The 22502-nt window shown below is 44.1% G+C and overlaps 1 protein-coding gene across 2 annotated transcripts in view; it reads right to left on the reverse strand.

Annotated features, from left to right (window-relative positions):
- Positions 1–22502, reverse strand: part of SRRM4 (serine/arginine repetitive matrix 4) — a 226366-nt gene that overhangs the window by 57016 nt on the left and 146848 nt on the right. For both annotated transcript variants that reach the window (XM_043979637.1, XM_043979636.1), the window contains exons 2-3: positions 7910–8056; positions 497–583 (exon numbers count right to left, since the gene is read on the reverse strand). In XM_043979637.1, coding sequence (XP_043835572.1) covers positions 497–583; positions 7910–8056 — 234 coding nt within the window. The remainder of the gene's footprint in view (positions 1–496; positions 584–7909; positions 8057–22502) is intronic.

Genomic DNA, 22502 nt, shown 5'->3' on the forward strand with positions numbered 1-22502 from the left:
CTTCTAGGTATGTCTTGAGCTCTTTCCCTTTGAGTTTGACCTCACTGGGCTACATGACTTCTAAGGCTCTTTGTAGCTCTAAACCATGGACCTCAGACATCCCATGGAGTTGGACACGTGCTCTGGTTACCTCTGTACCCAGAAATAAGTGTTGTCATTTCAGCAAGTGTTTGGGGGCTCAATTGGTCAGCACCCCCAAACCCCAGCCCCCACCACAATCCAGTTAGATTCAAACATTTACTCAGTTCCCATTGTATGTAGGGGGCTTTTTCTCATCTTATGTATGAAGAACCTGAGGCTCAGAGAGAGATGAAATCATTGGCCCACGATCACACAGGAAGTTCACAGTCAATACCCAAATCCCCGGCTTCCTGACATCTTTCTCCTACTTGAACTCAGTGTGTGGCTGTGCCAACTTAGGGCCAGACAAGAGAACTAGAATGTGCTCTCTGCATAATCCTCCTTTGGTTCTTTCCCCAAACTAGGAAGGCCTCACCTCCTTCGCTTCTTCCGGGCTGATTTCTTCTTTTTCTTCTTGCCCCTGGAGGAAGGCGGTGGTGTAAAGTCCTTGTCTCGGAAAGTACTGTGGAGATACAAAGGATGAGGGTTAAGGGTGCTGGGATCCATAACTAAGGTGGGGCAGTCAGGGCCCAGCACCAGTGTGCCCATTTGAAGATTGTGCTGACACTACATCGACACCTTGGAAATAAAAAATGTTTTTAAAAACTGCAGAAATGGGGGCAGCTAGATGGCGCAGTGGATAAAGCACCGGCCCTGGATTCAGTAGTACCTGAGTTCAAATCCGGCCTCAGACACTTAACCCTTACTAGCTGTGTGACCCTGGGCAAGTCACTTAACCCCAATTGCCTCACACACATAAAGAAAACCCAAACCAAACCAAACCAAACCAAAACAAAACAAAACAAAAAACTGCAGAAATTTGCTGCTCAGTTTTGAATTGAGCCTGGGAAGACAGTCAACTGATCTGCCTTAGTGTTGCTGGGACACTGAGTGGTTAATTGAATTTCCAAGGGTCACACAGTCAGAATGTATCAGGTTTTGAACCAAGATTATCCAGGACAGTATACTGCCTCTGCTTTTAATTATTTATTTGGCTTTCTCTGTCTGCCTCACACACTGCACCATGCCTTTGCATCAGCCATCCCATATGCCTAGAATGCACTCTCTCCTTAACTCCCCGGTCATAGGGTACTCCTCTTCCTTTAATGCTTAGCCTAGTGTCTTGTAGGTGTTTAATAAATGTTTGTTGATTGATTGACATGCAGCTGAAGCACCATCTTCGGCATGAAGCAACTGTTAGTGTCCTCCCTTACAAACTCCGTTATTCAGTTGTTTTAGTCATGTCCTATTCTTCATGACTCCATATAGGATTTTCTTGACAAAGATACTGGAGTGGTTTGCCATTTCCTGTCCTCCAGCTCATTTGACAGATGAGAAAACAGAGGCAAATAGGGATAAGTGACTTTCCCAGGGTCACACAGTTAGGAAGGGTATGAGACTGGATTTGAACTCAAGTCTTCCTGACTCAGGTCCACTTCTCTATCCACTGCACCACCTACAAACTACCTTGAATCTATTCCCTTCATATTTATACAGCATATATTTTTATATGAATTTGTCTTCCCCATTAAAATGTAAGCATGTAGTGAGTAGGGACTATCTCATTCTTTTTCTTGTATCCCTGGTGCCAAGCACAGAGCCTGACATTTAGTCAGTTTTGATAAATGCTTTTGGGTTGATCAATTTTTTTTTTTTACCAGACCTGTGATTTCTCTCAGGTTGGGAACTCCGGGTGAAGAAATTTCCTTTGCCAATGCAGATCCACTGCTTCTTGGCAATTAGAGCTTAGATGTGCCTGGAGTGTTGGGAGTGAAACAGCTTACCCAGAGTGGCAGAAGTGAGCCTTGAATCCTGACACGTAGGATAGTGTTCTAACCATTGGTCCACACTGTCTCTCTTTGCTTCTCATTGCCTCTAGTAATTTGACAGGACACTTCCAAGTGTCTGCCATGGTTTTTCCCTTGGGGATAACACCCCTGATGATTTTCCCTCTGGCCTGGCTGCCCCAACATCAGCCTTGCAATTTCCAACTTGACCCCTTGTCCTGGTCTATCCCCTAACATGTGAATTACATCTCATGCCCAGGGTACAAATATGGCTAGCTGCAGCCCTGCTCTTATTGATCCCACCATTGGGTCTTGGGTACTATTGTTAGTCCCAAGGGATCTCGATTCCTGTGCATCCAATAAGCAGGACCAACACTTAATTAACATTCCATGCCTAATTTGGTCACACTTCAAATTAAGTATCTCAAATAAGAAGTTAATGTAGATCTAATGAGACGGGTGGTATGTTACCCAAGTGGCAATTGATTACATTCAACATATTTATGGAGGTTAACTGGCTCGGTAATAGATTTATTATTGCATGTTCAAATGGTTCACCTTGGTAAATAAATAACTTTTAAAATAATTAATTGGCATTTAGGCCCCAAGGAGTCACAACTGCCTCTACTGTTCTGACTGCAACTCAATAAGGATGTAATACGTGTTAAATAACAGCTGATTATTAAAAGCATATTTGCTAAGGTGTAATGGAATGAGCGCTGTCACCAATGCTTTCTCCCCCTATCTTAAAAGGCTCCATCCTTAGGAAGGAACATTTTTCCCCCATGCAAAGCAGGCTCCAACTCAATTAAATTAAAATGCACAGGAGGTAGGGAAATGAACTCAAGTTATCTCCTGGATAATGGGACTGGATTGAGGGCTGTTAAACACACCATTTCAGGAGTAAAAAGGGATGATTTGGGATGAAGAGTCACTTGGCATTCAGCAGATGCAAATGCGGGCTAACCTCAATAATTCACCCTAACTAGGGGAAGGCCAAGATGACCCTGAAAAGTCTGGCCAGTAGGGCAGGGAAAAAAGAAATTTGATTATGGAGTCGATTTGCTAAACATTATTAAGACACCTACTGTGTGTCAAAGTGGAGAACTGACCTCAAACTTTTTTTTTTTGGTGGGGCAACCAGGGTTAAGTGATTTGCTCAGGGTCACACAGCTAGTAGTGTCAAGTGTCTGAGGCTGGATTTGAACTCAGGTCCTCCTGAATCCAGGACTGGTGCTTTATCCACTGTGCCACCTAGCTGCCCCCTGACCTTTAACATTATTAAATGCTTACTGTGTGTTGAAGTGGAGAGCTGACCTCAAACATTATTAAGTACTTACTATTTGATGAGATGGAGAGCTGACCTCAAACAGTATTAAGCACCTACTGTGTCTGCAGGTACAGAGCTGACCTCAAATATTATTAAGCACCCTACTATGTGTTGTGATAGAGAGCTATCCTCAGCCAGGAAAATCTCTTATTCAAGCCTTACTTCTGACCCCTGCTGGATTGATGACCTGGGTCTTTGTGGCTTAAAAGCCAGTTTTCTATCTCCAATATCACCCTGAGTTGAATGAGAAGAGGGCAGTCTGGATTACTTTCAGGATGCTGCAAAGCTCTTTTATAGACCCCAAGATGTCCATGAAATCCAAGCCCCAACATTTCAATATTAACATTTTGCCACTATTACTGTGGGACAGACAATGAGTCCTGGAACATAACTACCTCTAAATAACCAAAGAGAGGCAGAAATGGAAACCTATGTCATCCTAACACAATGGAGAGATTCGTGGTGGGTGTGGGCAGGCTGTAATGAATTCCTAACCAAGAATTTGAAAGAAGAATTGGGAAGATGGAATTGGGTGATAGGAAGAGAAAATGGGCTGGGCACAGTTGGCGAGAATGCTCTTGCAAGTACCTTTGTAAGGGGGAGGGGTCAGAGAAGACCTCCGCCATATTGGATAGACCTCCTGTGTCAAGTTGGTGGGAAGACATGGAAGAGTCATGTAGGCTGGACAGGCATAAATGGGAGATTGGTTGTAATCTATATTGCTGGGATCCCAAAGTCCTGATATCCCGGATCCCATTTGTATTGGAGAGGACATGGAAATAAACAAGAGTATCTATATATCTTTTGTAGAAACTCAAGAGTATATTACCAATGATGACTGGTATATTGTGTAGACAGGCCACTGGCTTGAGTCAGAGGACCTGGGTTCAAATCCTGACTCTTCTGTGTACTAACTCTGTGACCATGAGCAAGTTCTGGGCCTCAGTTTACTCATTTATAAAATGAAGTGGGGGCAGCTAGGTGGTGCAGTGGATAGAGCACCGACCCTGGATTCAGGAGGACCTGAGTTCAAATCTGGCCTCAGACACTTAACAATTACTAGCTGTGCGACCCTGGGCAAGTCACTTAACCTCAATTGCCTCACCAAAAAATAAAAAAATAAAATGAAGTGAGTAGACTTTGGTGGCCTCTGAGATCTGTTTAATTAAGCCCTAGAGGTACGATCCTATGCAAATATATCTTAAAGCACACGTTGGACTAGAAATGGAAGTAGAAGTGAGCTGGCCTTATAATAACGAGAGTAATAGCTAATATTTATATAGTTTCTACTCTGTGCTGGTCACTGTGCAAAGCAATTTATAGTTATTGTTTTCAATTGATCCTCACAACAACCTTGGGAAGTAGGGGCTATTATCATACCCATTTTTACAGATAAGGAAACTGAGGCAAACAGTTTATGACTTTTCCAGGGTTATATAACTCGTAAGTGTCTGAGGTTGAATTTGAACTCAGATCTTCCTGACTCTAGGCCTGGCACTCTATCCACTGTGCTAGTTAGCTGCCTCTCTCTTGGGAGAGGTCAGCCTGGAATAGTGGAGAGGGTGCTGGACTTGGAGACAGAAAGACCTGAGTCTGAATCCTACTTTGGACACTTGCTGGCTGCAAAATATGAACATTGGTTATTATCCTGATGATAAGAACACTAGGCCCAGTGGTCCACACCTGCAATCCCAGGTATTAGAGAGGTTGAGGCTGATGGGGAGCTAAGCTGATCAGGAATCTACAGTAAGTCTAGCATGAATCTGGTGAGCCCTCAGGTGCAAAGAGTTGGAGAGGGGACAAGGGTGTAAGGGTGGGGGATCATGCTGCTTAATATGGGCAAACTGGGGGGGGGCAGGTAGGTGGTACAGTGGATAGAGCACCAGCCCTGGAGTCAGGAGGACCTGAGTTCAAATCCAGCCTCAGACACTTGATACTTACTAGCTGTGTTACCCTGGGCAAGTCACTTAACCCCAATTGCCTCACACACACAAAAAAAAGATGGGCAAACTGATCCAGGTCAGAAATAGCTAGTCAAAGCTACTATGCCAACCAGACTGGGATGGGATTGGCCCATGAATAGGCCTCATCATTCCAGCCCTGGTAAGAGAGATTGTTGTTACTTTTGTTCAGTTGTTTCTGGCTCTTGGTGACCCCATTTGGAGTTTTCTTGGCAAAGATACTGAAGTGGCTTGCCATTTTCTTCTCCAACTCATTTTACAGATAAGGAAACTGAGGCAAACAGGGTGAGGTGATCTGCTCAGGGTCACACCATTAGTGAGTGTCTGATGTTGGATTTGAACTCAGGTCTTCCTGATTTCAGGACCAGTGCTCTATCCACTGCACTACCTAACTGCCTGTCAGTCAACTAGCATGTATGAAAAACCTACTATGTGCCAGAAACCATGCTGAATGCTGGAAGAGAGGAAGAAAGATCTGGATAATGGATAAATACACATTGCCTATCCGTGTATTGGATGAGACAGTCTGTTGTGCTGTTATTATAGCTGGGGCCGATACAGACATTAAACTGAAGTCTATAACCTAGGTGAAGCTGGCCTGAGATTCAGGATCTGCGTTTAAATACTGGCTCTGCAGTCCATTGGCTACTTGACCTGGGACAGATGACTGTTCCTCTTGAGATGAGATTCTCACCTTGAAAATGAAAGGTGGAATAGATTACCTCTAGTGTCTGTCTCTTCTAGACCTAGAATTCTCTGTTCTCAGGCCCCTCCCAACCCTGACATTCCCAGTTCTAAGATCCCTCCCAGTCCTGACATTCCTTGTTCTTCAGGCCACTCCCAACCCTGACATTCCCAGTTCTAAATCCCCTCCCACCCCTGGCATCCCCTGTTCTCAGGCCCCTTCTGGCTCTGACATTGTGTGTCCTCAGGCCCTTTCCTCTCATGTTCAATGATTTTGTGAGTTCCTCCTCAAAGCCAGGCCATGCTCCCCTCCCCCTTGCTCCCTGGATAATCATTAAAAGCTCCCAAGCTTCCTTCTTCACCCTGCCCTCCTCTCTCAGTGCCAGGCTGCCTTGAGCAGAAATCCCCTTTCTGCCTCCTGAAGATAACTTCCTTTGCCTTTGAAGCCTGGCCTTGGCTCTCACGGGCTGATAGGATTTAATTGTTTCTGCCCGATTGTAATCAAAGTCTAATTAAAGCCCTGCCACGGGGATGTTGGGCCTGGCAGGTGAGCAGGCTGCAGATATGACAGTGTGGAGCATCCCTCCTCTGTTCTTGTAGCCAGTCTCATAACGCAGACCAAAGAAACGGCTGCTTGTGGATGTGAGAGCCGGCTGAGCATGAGCTCGCTCACAAAACCCTGGCTGCCTCTGTTGTTGTTAATTTCCCAGTCCCAAGAGGACTCTTGGGAGGTAGGGTGGCTCAGTGCAAAGAACTTACTCTCAGAGTCTAACCTTTGCCTCCATGGCAAAGCTGGACGAAATGAAGCTTGGAGATCCCTTCTAGCTTCTAAAGCACGATGTTGTGATTTGGCTTGGAACCCCACTTCCTAGCTACTGGGTGACTAGACAAATCACTTAATTTCTCTGGGCTTAAGGAGGCATATTAAAGTTGAAGGTCCTATCTGGTTCTAAATCTCATGATCCTGGGAGGGTTGGGGTCACCCCAATGGACGAGGGGCTCAATCATAGAATCATTGGTGAAAGAAGAAAGCAGCGACCTGGGCTCTCTTCCCAAAGGGCACTGGGGATTTGGAATTGGACTGCCTGATTCAAGGGCATTGCCTGTCCTCCCAGTTGGCCTCTGAGTACGATGTCATAACTTCTGGTAATGTGATTATACAGGATTTGACAGAGAAGATTATAATCCTGGTGTCTGGGGGGGGATAAGACTCAAGACAGTCGAGGCCTTTCGAGTGTGGGTCTGGTTTCTATAGCTCCCTTTCCCCAGAGAGCTTGAGCAGACCCCTCGATTGGGTGGCTGGGATGACTTTCTTGGCCAGCATCGACAATGAAAACCCCTCTGGCAAATATTGGTGGTGGGGAGAAGGAAAGTTTCTCATGGGAAAAAATTAATTTACAAAACGCATACATGAGAGGAGAGATTTATTCCCCTCAATGAAAGGATTCTCCCCTTTACATGGGGAGAATGCTGGATTCCTGTGGTCCCTCCCCTAGGAAATTTCAGTGTTTACAGATCATTAACCACTTGACAGAGAGCCTGGCAGAAGACAGGGTGTGTGTGTGAATTTAAAGCTACAGTTAAAACCTGTCCTTGGGAAGATGGCATCTTAGACTCCCTATTGACAGATTCTGGAAGGGGATCTTTGGGGTCATCTGGCCCAATCCTCCATTGTTTACTGAGAAGGAAATTAAGTCCCAGATGGGGCAAGTGCTTTGCCCGAGGTCCCACAGGTAGCAAGTGGCAAAACTGGCATCAGAACTCATGTCACCTCATTCCAAATCCAGCCCTAGAGGCCAATCATCTCATTTACAAATGAGGAACCAGGCCCGGTTTATCAGTACATGCAAGGACCATAATGGGAATCCAGGTCCTCCGACATCAAGTCAAGCATTCTTGTCACTGAGCCACACTATCCAACAGTCAGTGGGGTCTTCACTATGTAATTTTGGGACTCTGTGGAAAAGCCCTGGGTACCCTGCCTGGGTTATGGCTCTGGGGAGGGAGGGGCAAGGGTAATGACTCACCTGTGTGTCCTGATGGGCGTGAGCTCCTGGCTAGCCTTTCCCTGCTCCCAGCCGTTGGCAATGGAGGCCTCCTGAGCTGTGTGCTGTCTCAGTCTTTTGGGGGCTCTCTCCTCAGCTGGATAGACCACACAGCTCTGAGCTTCAGTGCTAGAGGGAAGAGACAAAGTCATTACAGAGAGACAAGGGTGTCGGTGTGTACCAGCTGGAGTGCTTAGTAAAAGATGAGAGGTCCATAAAAGAATAACCACCACCATATTTGATTTTTATTTACCATGATTGCATTTTTTCCCCAGGCCTGGCATCCACATGGAGGGCCCAGAAGACAGCCAGAAGCCAAATGGTCTTAGTCTCAGTAAACAGAATTATGGGCGTGGCCTTGTGACCCTCCATTAGGGATCCCCAGTGTCCAGATAAAAGGCAGTGTAGTACAATGGGGAGAATGCTGGAAAATATTCTGGCCCAACCCTCCCATTTTACAGATAGAGTAACAGAGGCCCAGGGAAAGTACAGTGAGCTTTCCAAAGACATACATGTAGTAGGTATTTATGGAATCATAAATTTAGATCAGAAAGAGATTTCAGAGGCCATTCAGTATAGACTCCTCACTGTGTAGACCAGGAAACTGGGGCCCAGGAGGGGAAGGGACTTAGCCAAGGCCACGTAGCTAAAAAGTGGAAAAGCTGAGATTTGAATCCAAATACTTGGATTCTAAGTCAGGTCTCTTTCTGTTATTTCAAAAGTATCAGACAGGGGCAGCTAGGTGGCACAGTGGATAGAGCACCGGCCCTGGAGTCAGGAGTACCTGAGTTCAAATTCGGCCTCAGACACTTAACACTTACTAGCGGTGTGACCCTGGGCAAGTCACTTAACCCCAATTGCCTCCCTAAAAAAAAAATTAAAAAAAAAAGTATCAGACCAGGAAAAAGAGGCCAAGTCATTTCTTTTCTTTCTTTTCTTCCTTTTCCTTTCCCTTCTTTTCCCTTTCCTCCTCCTCCTTTCTCCTCCTCCCCCCTTCTATCCCTCTCCATCCCCCTCCTCCTCCTCCTTCCATTCCTCCTCCAGCAGTTTGTCTAGCTGTGCCTTCCAACTCTAGATGCGGGCTCCCATGAGCCTATGATCTCCATGGTTCCTTCTAGCTCCATGAAAATCAACAAACATTTATTAAGAGCCTGCTGTATGTGAGGCATTGTGGTAAGAGCTAAGCATGATGGAATATGTGTTAGGCCTTATGGAACCATAAAGTGCTGTATAAATGTTCTTAATTAATTTTGGAGGGGGGGGTGGAGTAATAAGGGTTAAGTGACTTGCCCAGGGTCACACAGCTAGTAAATATCAAGTGTCTGAGGCCGGATTTGAACTCAGGTCCTGCTGAATCCAGGGCCAGTGCCACCTAACTGCCCCTAAATTTTATTTTTTCAATTATCCAAAGTCTGCCTTTTCTCCCCCCTTCCCTCCCTATCCTGTTGAAAAAAGAAAAGGAAAATGCTTCTTTTTTTGGGGGGGGGTGAGGCAATTGGGGTTAAGTCACTTGTCCAAGGTCACATAGCTAGTAAGTGTCAAGTGTCTGAGGCTGGATTTGAACTCAGGTCCTCCGGACTCCAGGGCTGGTACTCTATTCACTGTGTTACCTAGCTGCCCCAAGGAAAATGCTTCTAACAAATATAGTAATGGAGCAAAAGAAATTTCTGCATTATCCATGTCTAATATATACTATATATTGAGTCATGTGCAGAAATATTACACACATATGTTTCTCTGTCTCTGTATATATGTGGATATATGCTACCACATACTACACATACATATATAAATTATACATACCACCACAAAGAAATACATACACATACACACAAGGTGAGCATTGTAAGCATACACTGTTGGGGAAAGGACAGAAACAAAAGGCAGAAACAATCATAGCTACAGGCTTGGTGAAAAGGAAGATTGTTTTATTAGATGAGCAGAAGGATGAAGGGTACCTCAGGGACCATCTGATAAAAGGGAAAAACAAGGGAATATAGGAATATTAACTATTGTTAATAGTACCTTCTTCTTGAAATTACTTTGTGGCATTTTGTATGTAATTTGTATTTGTATATATGCATACATGTTGGATCTTCCCATTAGAATGTAAGCTTTCTGAGGGCAGGGAATGGTTTGCTCTTGTCTTTGTATCCACAGAGTGTAACAGAGTACTTTGTAATTTACACCTAAATGTGTGTGGATCTCAACCTCTGGCAGTCCCTAACACAGACCTTGGTACACAATTGACACTCTTTAAACTCTAGTAATAATGGAGAGAATGGTTACCAGTTAATTTCCATGGCTTTTAAGCATGGGACGAGAATATATGAACTTCAATGTCTGCCACAGTGTCTGCAATCCCACCATGGGAGTTGTTCATCAGGGACCTGCTGGAGCCATCCCCATATGGCTGACACACAATCATGTTTATATTTGGAAGACAACTGGAGAGGGCAATAGGTCTACTTCTCTCCTTTTATAAAGGAGGACTTTGAAACCCAGAGAAATTAATTTCAATTCAATTCAATAAAAAATTACTAAGCTCCTACTATGTGTCAGGCACTGTGTTAAGTTCTATGGAGATAAAAAAGAGGCAAAAGATAGTCCCTGCCCTCATGAAGCTTACAATCTAATGGAGGTGACTTCTCCAAGGTCAAATAAATAATAAATGTCAGATCATGGATTTGAACCCAGGTCCTCTGACTCCAATCCAGGTACTTTTCTCAGGGCAGATCTGTTATCAAGATGGAATTGAGTCAGGCATCAGAACAACCTTCATTCAAGAGCTGTAAGAACCAATAATAAATTATGTTGGGAGGTGATTGCATGATCTCATTTGAGATGCAATGGGTTAAGGCTGAAGGCAGAAGGTTAAACCTTCATCCTGTCTAACCCTAAGATTCTATAAAAATTCCCATTTCGTTTAATTGGCAGGGATGATTTCATAGTCCCCCCAAAAGGAGCTAGCTTTGAGAGTTGTAATTAGCTACTACTTAACTGTGCGTGGTCCCAACTTAGAACATGAGATGATGATACTGCTAGGGCTCTGACAGCATGGAAGGATCTTTGGAATCATAGACCGTGGCATATTGAGGAAAGATGGCACATCATAAGGCATGGGGTACAACCCTCTATTTTACTGAGGTTTGTATTGTTGTTCAGTTGCATCTGACTCTTCATGACCCCATTTGGGGTTTTCTTGGCAAAGATCCTGGAGTGGTTTCCCATTCCCTTCTCCAGCTCATTTTACAGATGAAGAAGCTAAGGCAAACAGGGTGAAGTGACTTGCCCAGAGTCACACAGCTAGTAAGTGTCTGAGGTTAGATTTGAACTCAGGAAGATGAGTCTTCCTGACTCTAGGCCCAGGACTCTATCAACTGTGCTGCCTAACTACCCCTTACAGAGGTTAGTAGGAGGACCCAAGGGACTTGTTTAATCAAGGTCACGTAGCAAGGTCATGGTAGAAACCAAGAGCAATGCAACTATCTCATTGGGGAGAGGAGGATGTGTCAACACTGGGCTGGTTTGCCAAAGAGCTCTCCACCTTCACACTCGATCCCCTTTTCAACACACACACACATACACACACACACACACACACACACACACACACACACACACAGACAACAGGTAAAGCCTAAGCTGCATTTGCTCTTCTATCCCAGACTCTTTCAGACAGCTCATCAAAACAAGTTTTGGAATTCAGGATCAATCTATCTGATAAGCTATCTGATTCCCAAGGCAACTGGGAAGGGAGCCCAACCCCAGTCAATATTTAAAGAAAGGCAAGAAAAAGTGTCCATCACTGTCAGGGATCCCATCTTTTTCAGGACAAAAGCCAACAGAAGAGGAGTGAATTTCAAAATGAATCCATCCCAGTCCCCCCCACCCCTGTCTTTGGCTACCCAAGCAAGTGGAAGATGTAACTTAGAGGTTGTGGTATTGGTGGTGGGGGTGGAGGGTGTTTTTTTGCCTTGGGAAAAATAGGTGTTGGTGCAATGATATTGTCAGGGAGAAGGGCTGAGATCAAACATGTTCGGGGATACCAGGAAAGGGGTGGAAACTGCGCACTCTTAGGGGAGAGAGGGGAAGTCCCATCAGGCCAGGAGAAAGCAACAGCATGATGACAGGACCCTTCCGGTGACTGTGTCCCATGAGAATGGGCACTGGTGGAGGACCCTGAAGAGAAATACAGGGGCAGTAGTTGCTTTAGAGAATGAAGGAGAGTTTACCACATCCACCCAAGATGTGAGTGTGTACACCACCTCACCCCCATCCCAACTTCCGGGATGTCAGTGCTCCTTACTGCTCCAGCTGATATGACTTGTTCAAGTTAATTCAATTCAACAAATATATTTTAGTATCTACTAGGCAATAGTCACTGTGCTTGGTACAGGGATAGAAAGACGAAAAAAAAAATCTGCCCCATCCTCAGGAAGCTTACATTCTACTGGGGTGGGGGTCAGGGGATCAACATGTGTACAAGTGAATAGTACAGTGAATGGAGTGCTGGCCTGGAGTTAGGAAGACCTGTGTTCAAATCTAGCCTCAGTGACATCAGCTGGGTGACCCCAGACAAATCATTTAGCCTCCTCTCCTGGTTTCAGTATCCTCATCTGTAAAATGAGGGGGGTGAAGTCAATAGCCTCAAAGGTCCCTATAAGTTCTAGAGCTCTGATCCTAGAAGTACGTCAGAATAAGTAAGTGATTTTTTCCCCACCCCCACCCCCCAGGTTGTGTGATGGAAAAACAACAAGCAACATTTATGTAGGACTTGATACCTCACTGTCTCATTTGATCAATCTGGAAGGTTGATGCCCATTCTACAGATGGGGAAACTGAAGCCCAGAAAGGTTGTGACCTGCTGTTAGGTCACATAGCTCAGAAGGGTGAGATTTGAATTGAATTGAATTTGAATTAAATTGAAAGTTTTGAACCCAGATTTTTCTGCCTCCAAGTCCCGCTGTCTATCCACCATAGTACATTGTCATTCCTTTAGTGTTCTGACTGTTTTTCTTAACTCTCCCCCTTCTGGTGGAGAATTCAAGCAAGAATCTGCAGGCTTTCGTGGCACAGCATTCGACACTTTCCAACAGATTGTTCCTGCCTCTGCAACTCTTAGAACTAGAACCTTAAAACTGAGAAAGACCTTAGAACACAGAAGAAGTAGAATGTCAGAGCTGAGCGGGACCTTACAACATACAGTGTGCGGTTGGGAGGATCTTTAGGAACCACATATTCACCTGTTGATGAGGACACTGGCCTAAAGCAAGGAAGTGACTTGTCCAAGGGCATATATTCAGCCAGAAGGGCAAAGAGAGCCTCTCTTGAGCCCGGCGCCCTGTCTGAGACCCTACAGTGGCTGTTCTCCAGCTCTATAGTTTTCCACACCAAGTGTGTACAGACAGCTTTAGTGCCTGGGCTAAATCTCAGACTCCAAAGAAATTCTAGTGTCTCCTTTGTGCCAGCCTCCAGGCAGCTGGGAAGCCACCTTAAATGATGCCAGCCTTCAGTGGAGAGACAAAATAAGAGTCAAGGGCCAATACACTCAACTTCCAGCAGTGGAGGGAGGTAAGGAGGGAAGAAGGAGTCGAGAGATGAATGTCTGAGTGTTTCTCCCCCTCACTACCTCTTCCTAATCAGGGACCGGGAGCACTGTATGCAATACTCTGTTGTCATGGCAACTGGCTGATTCACCTCCTATAAGAGCTGGGCTGAACTTTCCGAGAACCCTCCAAGAAGCCTCGCTCCCCTTTTCTTACCACCCCTCTCACCAAAGCCAAGGGCCTCCGGATCTGGGAAGCCCATGAAAGCTTTTCAAGGGAAACTCCAGTTTGCCCAAGGTCAAGTCCACAAGAATCAGTTTCCCACGAGAGCTCAGCTCCATTGAGCTCCTTCCTGTTCTTTTCTCATCAACAACACACCTGGACTAGCTGCCCTATTTCTTGGGTTTTTCCCCTTATCTCCTTAGCTGCTGTTTCCAACTTCCTCTTTCTTTCTTTCTTTCTTTCTTTCTTTCTTTCTTTCTTTCTTTCTTTCTTTCTTTCTTTCTTTCTTTCTTTCTTTCTTTCTTTCTTTCTTTCTTTCTTTCTTTCTTTCTTTCGTTCTTTCTTTCTTTCTTTCTTTCTTTCTTTCTTTCTTTCTTTCTTTCCTTCTTTCTTTCTTTCTTTCTTTCTTTCTTTCTTTCTTTCTTTCTTTCTTTCTTTCTTTCTTTCTTTTTTAGTGAGGCAATTGGGGTTAAGTGACTTGCCCAGGGTCACACAGCTGGTAAGTGTTAAGTGTCTGAGGTCGGATTTGAACTCAGGTCCTCCTGACTCCAGGGCCGGTGCTCTATCCACTGTGCCTTCTAGCTGCCCCTCTTTCTTTCTTTCTTCCTTTCTTTCTTCCTTCCTTCCTTCCTTTCTTTCTTTCTTTCTTTCTTTCTTTCTTTCTTTCTTTCTTTCTTTCTTTCTTTCTTTCTTTCTTTCTTTCTTTCTCCTTCCTCCCTCCCTTCCTCCCTCCCTTCCTCCCTCCCTTCCTCCCTCCCTTCCTTCCTCCCTCCCTTCCTTCCTTCCTTCCTTCCTTCCTTCCTTCCTTCCTTCCTTCCTTCCTTCCTTCCTTCCTTCCTTCCTTCCTTCCTTCCTTCCTTCCTTCCTTCCTTCCTTCCTTCCTTCCTTCCTCTCTCTCTCTTTCTGTGTCTTTCTTTCTCTTTCCCTCCCTGACTCCCTCCCTTCTTTCTTCCTCCCTCCCTCCCTTCCTTCCTTCCTGTAAGCAGACTTATGGTTTGATTTTTCTAGCCATTGTCTGGTGAGGCAAGTTAGCAAACTCCCTTTATCAATACAGGTGGCCATTTGAATCTCCAAGAGTTGCCACAGGGTATTGAGTGGGCAAGTGGTTTGATCAAGGCCATACTGTTAGTATATGTCAGTAGCAGGATTGAACACAGGGTGACCCGATTACAAGGCTGGCCTTCTACTCACTACATCATGTTGCTCTCCAGATTAAACAGAGATAATGATAGGATCTAGAACTGGAATTTCACTGTTGCAAGAAACATCTAGTGTGGAAACACCTTCCTATGAAGACTGCATTTCTTCTAACATGCATAGGCTTAAGGAAGGGGTTCTTAATCTTTTTTGTATCCTAAATCTCTTGGGAAGACTGGTAAAGCTTATGGATTCTTGCTCAGAATGGTTTTAAATGCATAAAATAAACTAAGTGGGATTGTAAAGGAAACCAATTTATAATAGTTTCTTTCTATCTATCTATCTATCTATCTATCTATCTATCTATCTATCTATCTATCTATCTATCTATCTATCTATCTATCATCTGTCTCTTTCTATATTTCTATCCATCTATCTCCATATCTATCCATCCATCCATCCACCCATGTATGTATGTATCTTTCTATCCATCCATTTACATATCTATCTATCTATCTATCTATCTATCTATCTATCTATCTATCTATCTATCTATCTATCTATCTATCTATCTATCTATCTATCTATCTATCATCTGTCTCTTTCTATATTTCTATCCATCTATCTCCATATCTATCCATCCATCCATCCACCCATGTATGTATGTATCTTTCTATCCATCCATTTACATATCTATCTATCTATCTATCTATCTATCTATCTATCTATCTATCTATCTATCTATCTATCTATCTATCTATCTATCTATCATATCTATCTATCTAAGTTCATAGATCCTTTCCTTAGAGATAGGACAGTCCATTAAGAAGGTAACTTTCCTAGGATCACACAGCTAGTATATGTCAGAGGCAGCACATCTTCCTGACTACAAGGTTGTCTCTATGTACTACAGCTAATAAGATAATGGGTAGCTAGGTAGTGCCATAGTGCTGAGAGTGTGGGTCCTGAAGTAAGGAAGACTCATCTTCCCAAGTTCAAATCTGGCTTCAGATGCTTCCTAACTGTGTGACCCTGGGCAAGTCACTTCACCCTGTTTGCTTCAGTTTCCTCACTTGTAAAATGAGCTGGAGACAGAAATGGCGCACTACTCTAGTATTTTTTTTTTTTTTGGTGAGGCAATTGGGGTTAAGTGATTTGCCCAGGGTCACACAGCTAGTAAGTGTTAAGTGTCTAAGGCCGGATTTGAACTCAGGTCCTGCTGAATCCAGGGCCAGTGCTCTATCCACTGTGCCACCTAGCTGCCCCCCACTACTCTAGTATTTTTGCCAAGAAAACACCAAATGAGGTCACAAAAAGTCAGAAATGACTCAGCAGCAATGAAATAATACATGGATGTTGTTTCTCAAATCTTAAAGCACTATATAAACACGGATAACAACAACAATAAAACTTCACACTATATTCCCTATCTGACCTTGACCCTTGAAGGGCCATTGACTGATCTGGGAGGGAGGTCTGAAATCTGAGTGTCGGAGCTAATATCTGGCAACCTGGAGAGAAGGGATTTGGGATGGTGACTCTGGAACAGATGAAAGGAAGCTTTTTAAAGTAGCTCTGCCTCTTCCTGGGCTCCAAGTCAGCATTTGGGGCACGCCCAGGCCTTGGCTTGGGTGAGGAGCAGTCACTCTGGGTACAGGAATGTCATGGCAAACATAGATAGAGCCTCTTATGTCCATGTTTTCTCACTTGCCTGTCCCTCCTCTCATCTTCAGAGGCCATCTATCTAGTCTAATTCCTTCATATAATAGATTGGGAAACTGAGACCCAGGGTTCACAGAGTCATAGATTTATCTTAAGTAATTTGCCCAAGGTCACATGGCCAATTAGCATCCAATTTTGAAGCAGGACTTAGGTCTCTTGACAGCCAATTATTAGAACCTCCTTTTGGCTATGAGGATTTGTTCCTGGGCTCCCTGGCTGGGGCACATCAGCTCCTCTGCCTGCCTCAGCAGAAAACAAAAGGGAAAAAAAAGGAGAATCCAAGACTTCCCAGCTGCCCTAAGCAACCAAACGCTTCTTCTCACGGGGAGTGAGGCCACGGCTGCCTGGCAGTGGACAGAGAAACAAGATGGATTGCGGCTAATTTGTGTCGGCGGCTCTTGGGGAGGGCGATGGCACCCGTATCGATGTTCTGACCCTCTGGTCCTGGTGCTCCAATTTCTCCTCAAGGTTAATCCGGTTAATTAAACTGCGTTTAGGTGAATATGCTGATGCCGTAGTTTTCTGGAGTGTTTGTTTGGCCAGCTTCTCGGAAGTGAGAAAGGCGGCGTTGTGCTGGATGAAGTATGATGTGCTAATTAAACGGGGGAAGGTCCCCACCGGTGATATCTGGCCAGGCTGTCACCAGCCTAGATGAATGGCATGCTGATGAAAGGGACGGCATCTCGGGGATGATTCTGAGGCTGGCAGGGACCGTAATGGAATGCATGGCCAAGCCATCCATCCCCCAAGCATACCAACAGGGGGTGGGGCACAGATCCAGATCAGTTGGATAATAAGAATGAGCCAAATGCATCCTTTAATATACTGACTGTTTAGATCGAACAGGCAGAGACAGTCGCTGTGTATTTGCCTGCTGATAAAATCTTAGGGCATCAGCTCTTGAGCTGGGTAATTAGGTGTAATTCAAAGATGCTCCTTACAATTCACTGAATGATGCAGGATTTCTTTTCTTTTCTTTTCTTTTCTTTTCTTTTCTTTTCTTTTCTTTTCTTTTCTTTTCTTTCTTTCTTTCTTTCTTTCTTTCTTTCTTTCTTTCTTTCTTTCTTTCTTTCTTTCTTTCTTTCTTTCTCTCCCTCTCACCTTCCTTCCTTCTTTCCTTCCTCCCTCCTTCCCTCTCTCTTTCTTTTTCTCCTTATAGAATTTAAGCATCTCTTGGGTAGAACCTTATTCCTCTTTTTTTGAATCTCTACCACCTACATAGTGCTTAGCACATAGTGAGCCCTTTACAAATTCCAGTGGAATCTATAAGGAATTAAGTACCTATTATGAGTCAAACCCTGTACTAAAGCTAGGGATACACACACACACACACACACACACACACACACACACACACACACACACACGTGACCTAGTCCTGAAGGAATTTATATTCTGCTGGAGAAATTGGGCATGTACAGATGGGAGATGAGTAAATACAAAATAACCTGAGTGTTTGATTTCCCCTTTCTTGACACTTTCTAGCTATTTTACCATGAATAAGATACTTCATCTCATCTGTCAAATAAGGGTAATAACTACCTCACTGTGTTGTTGGGAGGCTTAAATGAGATAAGGTATGTAATGTGCTGTAGAGATGTGCCAGTAATTATTATTCCCATATGACAGATGGGAAAACTGAGACTCTTGGAGGCTAAGGAATTTATCCATGGTCACTGAGCAGGAGACTAGTACTCCATTGTAGGTCTTAAGACAAACAGAGATTTTTTTCATAACCACTTTTTGCCAAAGGGCAGAGCCCATTGGAAAGGGCAGAGTGGGCACGGGGCACTCCTAAATTCCCTGCCACTTACCCTTTTCTCCCATGTCCCACCATGACTTCCCTTTCCCAGCAATGACCCTGAGGCTTGTCATCATTCCCCCAACCACTGATCCCTAAGGATGATTCTACCTTTCCCTTTCCCTGCATCAATGGGACACTGGGAAAGTCATATTGAACTCTTTCAGCCTCAGCTTGCTTATTTGTAACATGGGGTTAATAACAGCACCTCCTTCCCAGGGATGTTGTGAGCATCAAACAAGATAACATGTGCAAAATGCTTTATAAACCATAAAGAAATATATGAATGTTGGCTATTGTTCTTGTTGCTAAGCATTTTTCCCCTCCATTTGGATGTCATGGGGTTTGGTTATCAGGAAGTACTTAATAAATGTCTTTCTGTTCTATTCCAGAACACCCCAAGGGCTTCCTACAAGGGAAAGAATCACTTCTCTCTTAATCTGGAAGTTGGGAGGTGGGAGGCAGTTTTTCCATTTCCATGAGATCAAGGAATGGATAGATTGAAACATTCATTCATTCAGCGAAGTGATGTGGACTTCCGGCATGTGGGTTGTGCTTGGGAGGTGGGGGACAGGAATGCTCCAGGGCCAGGAAGGCAGATGGCACCAGCAGAGCCGGATCTCTGAGTAGGGCAGAGTGTTCTGGGGAGCCCAGCCTGTTTCAACAGCTGCTTCATCCCAGGGGCATCAGCTCAGTAGGTTAGGAAACTGAGCTCCATTTTTTCTCATAGTGTGGTTCAGTGAACAAGACAAGAGCTCAACTTTCTCTTCCTTTCTGTTTTCTTCCTCTTCCCTTCTCTTTCTTACTCTCTTCTCAACTCCCTTCATTTTTACCCCTTCCTCGTACAGTTCCTTCTTTCTGACTAACTGAATCTAATAGGAAATAATCCCTTTGTTTAGATGGATAGGGGTGTGTGTGAATGTGTGTGTGTGTGTGTGTGTGTGTGAGTGTGTATAGTGGGGAGCATTGGGTGTTGGTGGAGATGGGAGAAGGCTTCTTGTTCAAAAATTAGAGGCTTCTATGTGGCTAGTGATACATTCTATTTTTTTAGAAGTCTGATTTTTTATACCTACTACTTTGTTTTAACATCATTCATTTTCTTCCTTCCTTCCTTCCTTCCTTCCTTCCTTCCTTCCTTCCTTCCTTCCTTCCTTCCTTCCTTCCTTCCTTCCTTCCTTCCTTCCTTCCTTCCTTCCTTCCTTCCTGTCTGTCTTCCTTCCTTCCTTCCTTCCTTCCTTCCTTCCTTCCTTCCTTCCTTCCTTCCTGTCTGTCTTCCTTCCTTCCTTCCTTCCTTCCTTTCTTTTTCTTTCTTTCTGTGGGGCAATGAGGGTTAAGTGACTTGCCCAGTGTCACATAGCTATTAAGTGTCAAGTGTTTGAGGTCGAATTTGAACTCAGGTCCTCCTGAATCCAGGGCTGGTGCTTTATCCACTGTGCCACCTAGCTGCCCCCATCATTCATTTTCAAATATATTCCTGCCCTCTTCCCTACTAAATGAGTTGTCCCTTATAACAGAGATTAAAAAGAAAGGGAGGGGGGCGGCTAGGTGGCGCAGTGGATAGAGCACTGGCCCTGGAGTCAGGAGTACCTGAGTTCAAATCCGGCCTCAGACACTTAACACTTACTAGCTGTGTGACCCTGGGCAAGTCACTTAACCCCAATTGCCTCACCAAAAAAAAAAAAAAAAAGAAAGGGAGGGGGCAGCAGTTCAGGGAAAAAAAAAAACCCTATCAACTTTGACTGACAGTATTTATAATATTCAGCACCCATAGTCAACCACTTCAGCAAAGAAGAGACAGAGTTGTGGTTTCTCATCTATTCTTGGGGGTTGAGTTTCATCATTAGAATTATACAACACGGGGCAGCTAGGTGGATAAAGCACTGGCCCTGGATTCAGGAAGACCTGAGTTCAAATTTGACCTCAGACACTTGACACTTACTAGCTGTGTGACCCTGGGCAAGTCACTTAACCCTAATTGCCCCCCCCCAATAAAATAAAATTAAAAAAAGATTATCTAACATTCAGTTTTCTTTCTTTCTTGTCTTCCTTTCTTCCTTCCTTCCTTCCTTCCTTTCTGTAATATTATTGTAGTACTGTATTTTGTTTTAAAATTGTGAATTTTTACCAATACTTTGTTTTCATATCATCTCCATATATGTGTATACACATGTATGTATGTATGTATATATGCATGTGTGTCTGCATATCCCTGACTCATTCCCCTACAGAGTGAGTCATCCCCTTATAGCAAAAGATTTTTCTTTAAAAAAAATAAAGCAGTTCAGGAAAACTAAGCAATGGACTGAATGAATCTGACAGTACATGCAATGTTCCATACGCCGAGGCCCCCACCTTGGCTAAAAAGGGAGGGAGCTGCATTTTCTCATCTCTTCTCCAGTATCAAGTTTGATCATTATAATTATTTAACATTCATTTTTCTTTGTTGTTTTGGTCTTTCAATTTACACTACTGTGGTCTAGAAATACATTCTTCCTTGGCTACCTGCCTCCCCTGCAGGCAGCTAGATGTGTGCTCAGCCACCAAGCTCATCCTCCAGCCACTAAAGACACACATCCTGAATCAAGGATTTAGAGATGGAGGGGACCTTCTTTAGTGGTCACCCAGTCCAAGCCTTTCAGTTTACAAGTGAGGAAATTGAGGAACAAAAAATGTCATGTCACTTTCCTACCTGAGCTCACTCAGAACTGGAATCCAGATTCAGACCCTCAGACCCCAAATCTACTATTTTCTACTGTGCTATCCTATCTCCAATCCACAGACACACCCAAACACCCATCCCCATCATCCTTTCTCCTCTTCCCTTTCTCTGCTTCATCTTGTGGCCAGGGATACCGAGGCCCAGAGACAACAGTGGGACTCCTAGTTCAAAATTCTCTCACCTTCTATAGATGAACTTAGAAACCTAGAACAGAGGCATTTTGGTACAGAAGAATGAGCTCTCAGGTAAGAGAGCAAGAGGATCTGTGTTCAGGTCTTGTCCTCTTGTTGTCTGTGACTTTGAGCTTCCATAACTTCCTCTCTAACTTGAGGGGGTTGGACTCAATGGCCCATGAGGACCCTTCCAGATCAAGGATTTTTGATTCTCTAAGTACAAAGTGGCATTGGGTTTCACAACAATTGAGTCTAGATATGACCTAGATAAGTACCAGCTTCCAAACTGGGAACATTCAACAACCAACAAACCTTTATAAAGTTCCTGTCTCTCTTATGAGGGCAGATATTGGTATAGATCGAGAGCCAGGCATAGAGTCAGGAAGACTTGAGTTCAAATCCAGCCTCAGACACTTGCTAGCAGTGTGACTCTGGGTAAGTCACTTCCCCCTGTTTGTCTCAGTTTCTTCATCTGTAAAATGAACTGGGAAGGGAAATGGCAAACCACTCTAGTATCTCTGCCAAGAAAACCCCAAATGGGGTCATGAAGAGTTGGACACAACTGAACAACAACAACAACAAATCCCTATTATGTATGACACTGGGAAAATGAAGATGGAAAAAGGAAAAGAAACAATCCTTGTTCTCAAGGGGATTCTATTCTACTGAGGAAAACGATTCCAAAAAATATATAGAAGAGAATGGGGATGCCAGCCATGTATTTTTAAAAGGTGACTGAGAAGATATCAGTTATTCCTGTTTTCTCATCTCTTTGAAATTCAAATTCAGCAAACCTACCCTTCCTGAGAGAGAGAGAGAGAGAGAGAGAGAGAGAGAGAGAGAGAGAGAGAGAGAGAGAGAGAGAGAGAGAGAGAGATCTGCTTCTGTTTCCAGGAAACCATCCTGGAAACTGAAAGGGGGAATAGGTAGGCTTTTTAAAAACAATTTGCAAACATCAGACTGAATCTTCACAATCAGACTGCCAACTGATCTCTCAGATCCAGATAATGTGACATCTCACTGTGTTTATTGTTGTCATTTACATGCTCACGTGGCATCGGATGGATGGACAGACAGAAGACAGAGACAGACAGACAGACAGACACAGAGACACACACACATACACACATGCACACAGACACCCTGAATTGATCTAGGAGAGCCAAACACAGTCTTAAAGGCTCTCTGCCTAAAAGATGTCTTCTAAGCATGAGTCAAGATGATACAAGAAGGGCTGAGGACAGAACTTTCT

Source organism: Dromiciops gliroides, chromosome 1 (assembly GCF_019393635.1).
Source record: "Dromiciops gliroides isolate mDroGli1 chromosome 1, mDroGli1.pri, whole genome shotgun sequence".
Lineage (NCBI taxonomy): Eukaryota > Metazoa > Chordata > Mammalia > Microbiotheria > Microbiotheriidae > Dromiciops > Dromiciops gliroides.